A 12,452-nucleotide genomic window follows, 5' to 3' on the forward strand; every position below is an offset into this window, starting at 1 on the left:
GCACTGTGTAAACTGTTAAGCTATATTTTTTGCCTTTCATAAGCATTATTCAAGTCCGTGTTATGAATCTTTTAGAATCTAAAAAAAATCTGAATATATGTCAACCTCTATAAACTGAAATCCAATTTTATATAACTAACACATAAATTATGAATCCCATACTGACCACTTGTGATTATTTAAACTTTGGGTGTTGGCGATACGTTTTCTTCATCTTTGTCGTTCACAAATAATTTGTCTAAAAATTATCATTTTTATCCTGATATTAAAAAAGAGTCCTGATACACCCTAGTACACCTTGTAAATATCTCTATTAAAAATCTTTCATGAGGCATATTGTTCCATAAAGTACAGTAGGATGCTCACACACATAAACAATATTCACATGTGCTACTGCAATGTCAGCTCACCAGGAATATCTGGTGGGAAAAATGTCTTCCAGATGTGCATATGGAGATGAAATACGCACTGTGTAAATCCACCTTCCAACTTTTATTTAAGAAGCTCCGTCTGCTGCAGAGGTAGGGAGAGTAGTGAGTTGTTGAGTATGTTTGCCATATTTTATACACTTGGCTATGGGTTGTTTGCACACTTTTATTTTATGTGAAGAAAAGTGTGTAGCTAGTAAAACACATGTCTCCTCATCAAATGAAATCCACCACTGTGGCAAGTGTAAATTATTTGAGGCCAGGAATGGTGCAGTGTCATAGATGCCCTTCAGTGTGATCTGATGAAATTATCCACCCGAAAGGCACCAAGAGCTGATCCTTTCCAGTCTCATACTTTCTTTGTAAGATGCATATTTTCTGTTATATAGCAAGATAACTCTTTTCTGCAGTCGTTATCTCCGTGGACATAAACTGACGACTGCTTTTAGAGTGCCATAGAGTGCCAACTACAGGGTGTCCCAAAAGTCTCCATACAAAGGGGAAATTAACACTTTTTAGCAAAATGTCTTCCAAAATTTTTCATACAAATCATTATCATGGCTGAATTAGGAAGCTATCACAAGGTTGTGATGGATTTTAACAGAAAACATGGCAAGCACATCACACACGACAGTGTTGCCAAACGTATGAACGAATTCAAAAAGAATGTAAGTGTTGCAGACCAACCGAGAAGTGGACGTCCATGAACATCCACTGACGAAGGCACAACCGACATGGTGCTGGTCTTTATAGCCCCCTATATATGGAGACTTTTGGGACTCCCTGTAGAATCATCAGGTTAATTAACTGAAATTAGTTTGTCAGTATGGACCATTTATGTACGGGATAAAACAGTTAGGGCTGTGCTATTATAGGGAAATAATACCAACAGGGTGGTGTATCAGAGGCTTATTTCATGAGCCTGCTAAGTCTGATCATATGTTGTGAAAAGGGCAGACTTTATGCATTTAGTTTATGCTTTGAGCTTCGAGGGAAAGTCTTATATGGTACTATGCATCATAGGCTTGTGACCGGAACATTGATATTCAATGTATAAAAGATGATGCAAATAAGTTGTTTTTTTTTTCTTCTATGAGACTGGGTTGGAATTGCTGAAGGTTAATTAAGGTTGTTCTACAAAGCAGCAGCTTGGTTTTGTTTGTCAATTTTGTAGCTCCATGTGGTGGAGATTTGAAAGCCCCCAGCGGCATCATTCTGTCCCCTGGCTGGCCTGAGCTCTATAAAGAGGCTCTCAACTGCGAGTGGATCATCGAGGCTCCACCTGGATACCCAATCAAGATCATCTTTGACAAGTAAGATTCAGATGAGTTGCTGATGTTATAATAATGCCTTTTTAAAAATTATTTCAAATACTGTAATTCTATGAATGCTACAAAATGCAGTACATATTTTGCAAGTGACATCTTCCATAGTCAACTGCAGAAAAAAAGAGCATTTCAAAAGCTGTGCACAAATCCTCTGTGCCATGGAACAATTTTTACTCAAAGCTCCCATTAGCATGATTGACAGCTCTCCATGTAAAATGAATACAAAAAATGGTTGTTCTTTGATTTTATGTAGCATCAATAAAACATGGTGTTCTGCTCCATTTGGCTGACTTGTCTCTGAAATAGCACATTTTATTCATTACACTGATTAGTGCACAAGCAAGTGTACTGGCAAACAGATTGATATAGTCATACAAACTAATTCTCTCGCCTTGTAAATGGTATACTCCCAGTGGAGTGAAGCACATTTTCAATATGCCGGGGTGAGAACTATTGCAGCCTTAGGCTCCCTCATGAACACAAATGAATATCCACATGCACGTATGTGCCTCTGTTGATTATTTATTCATCTGACACCAGGATCCTCAGGCTTAGATCTGAAGCTGCTCTGCCTGCATGTGAATGTGGATAACAGCAGGGCTTCAGCAGAATCATACATGCTCAGTATGTTCAATGTCTGAACATTACTAGCTCATAGTTTTAATATTGCTTTATTTTGGTGTTATATAGCTGTAGATTTATATTAGGTACGTAAACATAGAAAAAATATATATATATTGGTAGATTTCAATCATGCTATCTCATATTTGCATGTCTACAGGTTTCGAACAGAGGTTAACTATGATGTATTGGAGGTGCGGGATGGGCGCTTTCCCTCTTCGCCCCTCATTGGTAGTTACCAAGGTACCCAAGTGCCTCAGTTTCTCATTAGCACCTCCAACTTCCTGTACCTGCTCTTTTCGACGGACAAGAGCCATTCAGACATCGGCTTCCGGATCCGATATGAAAGTAAGTAGTCATTAAACTACACTGAAAAAAAATGCTCATTGAATTTACTTTACCAAAATTTGCTTTTGTAAACTGAGAACTGCACCTTTACTGAAATAAAATACAACGTTAATTGAGCACCCTCACTCTACATAATTCAATCTAGTAATTAGAAACTTGTTTAAATGAATTTTATTATTAGAAATGAAATCATGTTTTTATATAAATTACACGTAATATGTTCCTTTAACCCTTTCTAGCACTACTCTAGAAGAATGGAAATCAACTTCTCAGACATTTTCAATCATTATAAACAAACAAACTATTTTATCGCCACAGGTCTGTTATAAGATTAGCCGGGACACTGTTGGGTTTACTGTGATGTACAGTAAAAGAGTATAATACTACTGAGTATGACTAGTGTGAATCTGTTAAAATATGATTGTAAATTTTCACCACAAAATATAATTTTTTTTAATATATTACCGATATTTGACCTTTTTTGGGTAACAATTGATATCTTATCTGTAACATATAGCATTATGTTATCAGAGCCCTTTAATTATATTTATGATCACTCCATGCTTTACTGTTAGTCAAAGGCTACACTTATAAAATAATGGCACGCTGATCTAGTGAACAGAAAAAGCTGACAACTGCATTCACACGCGAATGCTGAATCTGAATGCTCACATTTCATACATGGATACTCACAAATGCTGCAGTTTGTTTGGAGCTAATATCATAAGCTGGCATTTTATGTATGACTCATGTGGTTTAACCTATTGTTGTTGTTGTCATTGTTGCTCCATAAATCTCAGCTTGAGTTCAATTATTGAGAATTGCTGAGTTGATCATATTATACAGACAAGTTGTGTACAAGAGTCATGTATTTATATGAGCATCTCTGGAAAGGAAAAGACTGCCATATATATATGTGCGTGTGTGTGTGTGTGTGTGTGTGTGTGTGTGTGTATATATATATATATATATATATATAGTGCAAAACATTTATGTGATGTGATTGTCCATTGTATTCATTATACTTATCACTAACAGGAAGAAATCTGCATGCCAGCTGCATGTATTTTGTACGGACGTCCTAACAGGCTATGCATAATTATTTTTCATAATACTTAATTTTCTCATGATCTCAACATAACAAGTGGTTTTCTAGTGATCACGCCTTAATTTTCTTGTGATCTCGAAATAAAAGTTGTTTTTCCATGATCACTGATCACTGACAGGCATAGAGCTATTTTTGTTATGTCGAGATCACGAGAATATTAAGTTGAGATCAGAAGAAAACAACAGTTTGTTAAGTGGAGATCACGAGAAAATTAAATGAATGACCGCTTAGGGCTTCAAAGTACTTTAGACCCTTTCAAAAATGTTGCTTGTGAAATCTCTCCTATAGCCTTGCAGCTGCAGTCTGACCACTGTGTTGATCCTGGGATTCCAGTCAATGGTCAACGCCATGGCAATGATTTCTATGTGGGCGCACTTGTGACCTTTAGCTGTGATGCAGGATACACCCTCAGTGACCCCGAGCCTCTAGAATGCGAGCCCAACTTCCAGTGGAATCGCCCCCTTCCTAGCTGTGATGGTACAGTCTGGTTTCTTTCATATAAAATATCTACACATATAAGAAAAGGACACATTAAAGATAGGACATTTATTTCAGCAGCATACTAGAAAGATTGGAGCTACCTTTTCCACCAACTTTGCTCTTATACCACCATAAATGCTTTAAGGCCATTATTGATTTTTCCCTTTGGGTAATGATAGGAATAATTTGCCTCCATATGGTTATGTCCTTTAGAAGGGCAAGTCTTGTAAACTTCGTTTTAGTGCATTGTGAAAGCTGAGAGAGGTGCTGTATTTTAAATGATACTCCCGTTCTACCCAGCACTTTGTGGCGGGTTTATTCAGGGAAACTCGGGCACTATTCTGTCGCCTGGTTTTCCAGACTTCTACCCCCACAACCTCAATTGTACCTGGATGATCGAGACCTCACATGGCAAAGGTAAATGTGCTTTCAGCTTTGGGGGCAATCTTTTAAATTATCCATTCTTTTAAATTTAAATTGATACTTATTAGAAAATACCTTTATGTCTTATTGCCTTCCACAGGTGTCCAGTTCACCTTCCACACCTTTCATTTGGAGAGCCCTCATGACTGTCTCCTGGTGACAGAGAATGGTAGTTTTTCTCAGCCGCTTTGGAGGCTGACCGGCTCCATCCTGCCTCCTCCTCTCAGTGCCGGTCTGTTCGGGAACTACACTTCTCAGATCCGCTTCCTCTCTGATTTTTCTGTGTCTTACGAGGGCTTCAACATCACCTTCTCAGGTATTGAGGTCTCAGTAGCTCTTATTTTCGAAATCTGCCCAATAGAGCCCTTTTTAGTAAAATAGCCTTGATGTACTTAGTCTCTTTTCTGGATGGTAGAGCAAGATAATTAGATTATTTTTTTCTCTGAACTGAACTGCGTGTTGCCCATCCAAGGTGTACTCCTGCTTCACTCTCAGCGTTCCTGGGATAGGCTTGATCCTGACCGGATAAAGCACTAACTAAATAGGAGTGAGTGAGTGAACATGCCTGTCCTTTTCCATTTCTTTAGAGTACGATCTAGAGCCATGTGAGGACCCTGGCGTGCCTCCTTTCAGTACTCGTAAGGGGCTGCAGTTTGGCGTAGGTGATGCTCTCTTCTTCTCCTGCTTTCCTGGATACCGGTTGGAGGGGCCGGCAAAGGTGGTGTGTTTAGGGGGGCGGCGGCGGGTCTGGAGTTCCCCTCTCCCAAGGTGTGTTGGTAGGTGGTCACATGCTTTTTATTTTGCTTTATTCACTAATTAAACTGCATGCTTTTCAGCACTTTCCCTCAATCAGAAGCACTAGTTTAGTGAGTAAAGAAATGTGTTGTTTATGTATTATATTGGCAGTTATATTCACACACATACCAACCCACAAACCTGTAGCTTCTGTCAAAGCAGTAACATCATATCAGATGCTCACAGAGGTAGTGGTTTATTCTAAGCAAGTGCAGGGTGTTAAACTGCTAAAAACTTCTTCATTTGATCTAAAATACAAAAAAGGAAACTTATTTGTGGCAGTTGATATGTATAAGCCAGATTCTAGATACACATTCATTTGCAGAATGTCTGCTGGTGTTAAACTTAGAAAGTAATTGGTTTATATTAGGATTTTGACATTTAGTAGAGGCTTGGAAATGCAATTTCTATATTTTTTCTTGGCAAATATATTGTGTGGTTGATGCTTTTTGATTATTTGTTTATATTGCTTGTGAAACTAGGTCAAGTAAAGATAAAATAATTGAGAGTTTGGTTTAATTACTTATCCTGTCCCCTTGTGAGTCATTATTTTAGATTTTATCTCACCACACTAATGGAAAAGGATAAGCAGAATATTTCATTAGGTACCCGTTTGTGTAATAAGAACAAAATGTAAAATCACTATGGACTATCAATTTAAATATTCAAATATAGCAGTGCAAATGCTATCGGTTTCCCGTCTTGTTTTCCACCATGAATTTTCTGCATGCATGTTTGTGTTGTATTAGTTTGGATCATGTCCCATTCAAGCATCATGTATCATTTGATCCTATCTGTGTTCAGCTGAATGCGGTTCCTCTGTGACTGGGAAACAAGGCGTCCTCCTGTCTCCAAACTACCCTGGCTACTATGGCAACAATCACGAGTGCATCTACTCCATCCAGACCCAGCCTGGCAAAGGCATTCAGCTTCGGGCTCGAGACTTCCGCCTGGAGGATGATGACATGCTAATGGTGTGTGTATGGGGGGGACAATAGAATTTCAAAATAAGGCAAAAATCAAGGATTTGACATTATCCATAGGATTCTTTTTTCACTTTTTATATTTTATTGTATAATATTTGATCATTCACCTGCTATAAATTGCATTTTTTGTTTTGTTTCTTTCATATTGTCCTTTGCTCTTGATTGTATATCTGTGTTCCAGGTGTATGATGGAAGCAGTAACCGTGCTCGTTTGCTCGGTGTCTTCATGGGCACAGAGCTAATGGAAGTGACGCTGAACAGCACATCCAGCACTATGTGGCTGGAGTTTATCAGTAACAGTGAGAACACCAGCAAAGGTTTTGAGCTGCACTTCACCAGTGAGTGGCAGTGGATGTGCTCGGAATAATTATTACGCAACACCAGACACACTACATCATATCAAATGATGAAATGTTAAATGTTATATATGAAATGAAATGCCATTTACTGCATTGGTTAAAATGAACGGATAAGCATCAACCATAAACTTTAACGATAAGTAACCAATATAACGTATAAGAATTAATGCATTGAGTAATATGTCTGTGGTGGTTAATTAGTAAAAGTCATAACTGATGCTGAATGGCGAGTACCAGAATTAGGTTTAGGATTAGGATTAGTTCAATTGATTTTAGTAGCATTCTATAATTTAATGACCATAGGGTTTCACTTCCTTTTTTATATTATTAACTTCAACAGACAGCAAATATGGAGCCTTGTAAGAGAATGACTGTTTGTAGCTGTTAAAATTTAAGTGATAACAGGAACTATCATGTTTTCTGCCTGTTCCACTACATTAAACATAACTACAAAGGGTTATAAAGGTAACTAAGCCATTCTATAATATATATATTTTTTTAAAGTTACCATTGTCAAATTGCTGTAGTATAAGAGGAATAAAACTTCAAGAAGTGCTGTTATTAGAAAATAAACAACTTCTTGGTGGCATCACACCACCCTGTCGTTGACTATAACATGTCATGTTATTTCATAATGTTAATGGTCATAGTTTATAATAGTTAAAAATATTAATCATGGGAACCTTAATGTAAAGCGTTACAATGCAACCTTGTTTCTCTGGATCTTGAACTGATTTCCTGTCTGGAATGGAAGTGTTGAAAACATCTCTATTCAAGAAGAAAAAAGCTTCTACAGTCTGATAACGATGTACATGCTGTCATGAACCTGTTGTGTCAATTATTACAGTAGTATCATATAAACTGTATTCATTGCCATAGGTACACACATCTGTTCAAGCTCTTACAAGCTCTCTCTATAGCAACTGCAGGTCAGCATGAATAATAGAGGGCTCACTAGCGGCAGCACACATTAACTCGTGCATGAGTGAGATCTGCTTTGAGTGATTTTGTTGTGAATAGATATTTTTCAGTTCTCCCTCATTTCCTGTAACAGGTTTTAATCTTACCACATAATGGCAGAGGTCATGTTTTAGGTAGGAGGATAACTGAATCTCTATTTCACTCTTATTTTCTCTCTCTCAGGTTTTGATCTGGTGAAATGTGAGGATCCAGGCATGCCTCAGTTTGGCTATAAGCTCGAGGACAAGGGTCACTTTGCAGGAAGCACAGTGTCGTACAGCTGTGATCCTGGATATACCTTAAAGGGTAATGAGGTGCTGACATGTCTCAGAGGGGAGAGAAGAGCCTGGGACAGCCCTCTACCACAGTGTATAGGTAAGCTCTGCTTATACTGTATATGTCACCGACTATATAATTTATGTAGCCTTTATGTTTGCTGACCAATCCGGATTCGTACATTTGTTCCAAACAGGGTGATTCAATCTGATGCAGGGATTATAAAAACATTTCTGGGAAGTAGGGCAATAATGAAATGGAAAATCTTGAGGAAATATGATGTGAAATCGCTAAGAACTGGGTCAGACTGTCCAGGTTTCTTTGTCGCAGACAAAATCTTGAGCAGATTTTCAGAGGTCATGAGTTGTATTTGCTCTCTTTTGATAACGGAATCAATGGGACAGGATGAATCACCGGTGGATGACGTCTTGTATGTTCTGTGACATGTCAGCAATGTTCCAGCGCAGCTACATGCTTAGAAATTAGGGTGTTAAACTATACAGTTCCATTTCACTGTATATTTTACCTGGAACGGTGCATGTAATATACCTAAGGTATTACTCCAAAAGCTAAATGTGCAAGCATGATAGTTAAGGTCCAATCTTTTACCTTAAATAATTTCAACATTCACGTTGCCATGTAATTGATATACACTACAGGTTAAAGAATTTTTTATAAAAAGAGTGCCTTTTCAGGATATCACCTCAGCAACAAGGAAATATATGTTTAGTTCATTTGGCTGACAATTTGTGAAGTGACTTACAACTGGGACACAATATAAGAAGGTTATATAATGTTGTGTAAGTATCCAAGCATGGTAGTTTGGTCAGTCCAAGATTTGAATGTATGAATTTACAGTCAATAGTCCAATGCCTTAAGCAACCACTTCCCCTGTTTAGTACCGTTAGTTTTTGTGATTTGTTTTAGTTGTGTAGACTGACAGATTGGACTTCTTACCTTGATAGCTGTGGACATGGTGGAAATCAAACCATATTTACTATATGCCATTCCATAGAGCCAAGAATAGCCAATCTTCCTTACTGACTGACTGAAAAATCACCCATTGGTTTCAGGGAACATTATTTCTTACAGACAGCACCATGTCTTGACACTGAATATTAAAAATATCCATCTTTAACTATGCCTGCAACAGTTGCAAAAGATTAAATTAAAATAAAACTGTAATTTCCAAACACAGCAATAATGTGCTACCACAAAAATGACTGCTTAATTATTAATAGCTAGTTATATGAATGGATCCAATACAGAATTTTCTCAAACGTTATCTAGCAAGCTAGTGATAAAAAAAAAAAAAAAAATCATGCTTTGTACTGGGTTGTTGGAGCTAACACAAGCTGCGTTTACATGGACAACACTAATCCACTCTTAACCCGATTAAGACCATACTTTGATTAAGAAACTACCATGTAAACAGCAATTTTTACTTACCATAATCTAATTAAGGTCATACTCGAATTAAGCTCTAATCGAATTAAGACAGGTGGAGTTCTCCTGTTTTAGTCGCATTATGGACGTGTATTACAGACATGTAAACACCTTAATCACATTATGAACGTCGTGTGAGAGTTTTCACCGCATTTTGCGACAGGACACGATCACACATGGCAGTTCTCAACATTTTACGGCGAACAAGAGAGTTCGGCTGCGTCCCAAACCGCATACTTCCCTACTATAAGCCTGTAGTGGGGAAAAATGCATGTATCTCGGCTACTATATAGACAGTAAGTACACGGTTTGGGACACAGCCCATGGCTTCAAGCAGTTGTCTATTAGCACGTATAGCATGACAAATAATAACTGCACTTAAAGAGTTCGTAAAAAAAATTAAATAAAAACACCCAAAACTGTATACGGTACCATAACGAAGACGAACTGTATGTTGATACGTGTAATTGATGCAGGCTGTTAATCTAATTATGTTCTATAACATGTAAAACGGGAACATGACAGGAGTATTCTAAAAGCGACTCATGTAAACACCTTAATCACGTTATTATCTTAATCAGAGTAAGGTCAGTAATTAGATTACTGCTGTCCATCTAAACATAGTCACAGTTGTGGGTTGTTGGTGATTCAGATAAGCAAGGTGGAATCAAATCTGTGGTCAGTGCTGAGCATCGGTTGAGGGTCCAGCTGTGTATCCTTTTGGTTTCGCTAGAGTTGCTGAATAATTCATTTTAATTATGTTATACAATTACTGCATTGAGAGTTTAAAGGGTAGATTGCCTTAAAACAGAGGCACTCCTAGGGTTTAAATCTTCCAGGTGACACCTCATAATCTTAACCACTGAACTAGCACTTTTTCTTGTATGTAGCGTCACTAGCACCCAGTAATCAAATCAAAATCAGTTTTATTTGACTCTGGCTTCCAGGAATAGTGCACATACAGTATCAGTAACTGAAAAAAAGACATGTGTCTGCTTGTTTTATTCCGGGTTAATTTATTCAGTGAAGATTCAGAATGATTTCTCATGCATTCTATGAGGCAAACTTTTAGTTAACTGATGAAGTGACTTTTCTATTCATCCATCCATCCATCCATCCATCTTCTATACCGCTTATCCTCTTCAGGGTCATGTGGAAACCTGGAGCCTAACCCAGGGACCATCAGGAACAAGGCGGGGTGTACCTTGGACAGGGTGCCAATCCATCGCAGGGCATACTATTTTCTATTCAAGTTCTTACAAGTATGGTAGCTATCTACATAGTAAAAATAATGATAGCTTTATTTCTGTCGTGCTATCTTTTTCTAATGAGTAGCCCATAGGTCTATGGTTTTGGTAGTTAATGAATAACAGGAACACATGTAATCCCCACAGTTTGGTTTCATGGTAAATTGAGCTTGCTTGGTCTTGCTACCAATCAGATGGAGGGTACGCTACAGCTTCGACTCTTGCAGTCTGACTCAAACTGTCATGAATTTTTTATCATGGTCTCCACCATGACCATCGTAAAAGACTGTACCTTTTGTGACCCAAGCTTTAGTGCATTCTGAATGCCTCATAAAAAATGAAACAGGCCGACTTTAAACATTAAGTGCCTCGGTATTTCTGTTTACTTACATCAACTAGCCAAGTCTTTTCATATGGCTTCCCAAACTTTTAAATCTGCCTTGTGTCCTGCTCTGATGCTTGCTGAAAAATTGCTCTGTAAATATCAAGCTCTTTTCTTGACAGTTCGATAATACAACTTGTGTGTTGTTGTTTGCTTGTGGAAGCCTATGAGGTTTCTGTTTGTTCACAAAGGCTCATCTCTTCAGTAAGAAGTAAATGCTATCTTACAGTAATCCTACACACAGAAGCTAAATGCAGTTGGGCATAATTGCACAGTCTGTTTACTAGGACACTGGGTTTTATGTGCACGATCCAAAGCTGGGGTCACCAACATGACCATCACTGTTAAATACATAATTGTAAGTCAAGTGGACAGTTTAAAACCAGATAGACTGGAGAAGTAGAAAGCCCAAGAGATTCATGATGAAAAATGGAGTAACTTGTATGAAAACGTAATATCGGAAAGGTTCGGGAATTCAGGAATTTAAAAAAGGAGGATCCTATGAAACTTGTAAACTCACTGCAATGCAGTTGAATTTTATATTGTTATGCTACACTGGTTGGGGTCTTGGAAACTTCATGACATGGTATACATATAAAGAAGAGAGATATTCCTGCAAAATTCAGAGTTTTCTTTCTTTCTTTCTTTCTTTTGCCGTCCTTTTAGAAGACATATTTTATAGAGGGTTGAAATATACAGGGAGAGAAAGTAAGGGAAAGAGAGAGAGAGTAGTGTGGTTTCATGACTTGCGGAGCAGGTCATCTCTGAAGTTGAAAAAGATGGGTTTGTTTCATAGTGATTTATCACCTTACCATCTACACTAGGGGAACATTCATCTGAAAATAAAAGATCAGAAAGCTGAGAGATGGAAAAAAGGGGGGGGGGGGGGGGGGGCGTATATTATACAGTATGAGAGTGATATTTTGATGATGCAGGTTTTTGAGTTTGCACTACCATTTTCAGCTTCCTTAATCCAGGAAATGACATTTAGGAAATATACTAGACACTGTTCACTACATTAGAAAGATATCAAAGGTCAGTCATGTTGTGTGGACTAGTGTGATTAAAAACCTGCTGCTTATAAGCAGAAACATGTCATTGCCAAATATCTAGAGTGCCAGATGAATTAAGTCTCCTTTGCAAAAAAACAAATGTGTCAGATCTTTACTGCCAGTTAAAATCAGCCTGACAGATTAATATTAAATGCTGCCCTCAGCTCATCCCAGGACACTTATTTGCAGTATGCACATACAGAAACATCGGTT

At 37.9% G+C, this 12,452-nt stretch overlaps 1 protein-coding gene across 1 annotated transcript in view; it reads left to right on the top strand.

The window, feature by feature from the left end:
- Positions 1-12,452, top strand: part of csmd2 (CUB and Sushi multiple domains 2) — a 362,365-nt gene that overhangs the window by 236,352 nt on the left and 113,561 nt on the right. The window contains exons 16-24 of the mRNA XM_053612473.1: positions 1,603-1,741; positions 2,538-2,725; positions 4,122-4,310; positions 4,614-4,730; positions 4,837-5,052; positions 5,324-5,512; positions 6,336-6,505; positions 6,699-6,855; positions 8,020-8,211. Coding sequence (XP_053468448.1) covers positions 1,603-1,741; positions 2,538-2,725; positions 4,122-4,310; positions 4,614-4,730; positions 4,837-5,052; positions 5,324-5,512; positions 6,336-6,505; positions 6,699-6,855; positions 8,020-8,211 — 1,557 coding nt within the window. The remainder of the gene's footprint in view (positions 1-1,602; positions 1,742-2,537; positions 2,726-4,121; positions 4,311-4,613; positions 4,731-4,836; positions 5,053-5,323; positions 5,513-6,335; positions 6,506-6,698; positions 6,856-8,019; positions 8,212-12,452) is intronic.

The sequence above is a fragment of the Ictalurus furcatus genome, chromosome 24, assembly GCF_023375685.1.
Source record: "Ictalurus furcatus strain D&B chromosome 24, Billie_1.0, whole genome shotgun sequence".
NCBI classification, from domain to species: Eukaryota; Metazoa; Chordata; class Actinopteri; order Siluriformes; family Ictaluridae; genus Ictalurus; species Ictalurus furcatus.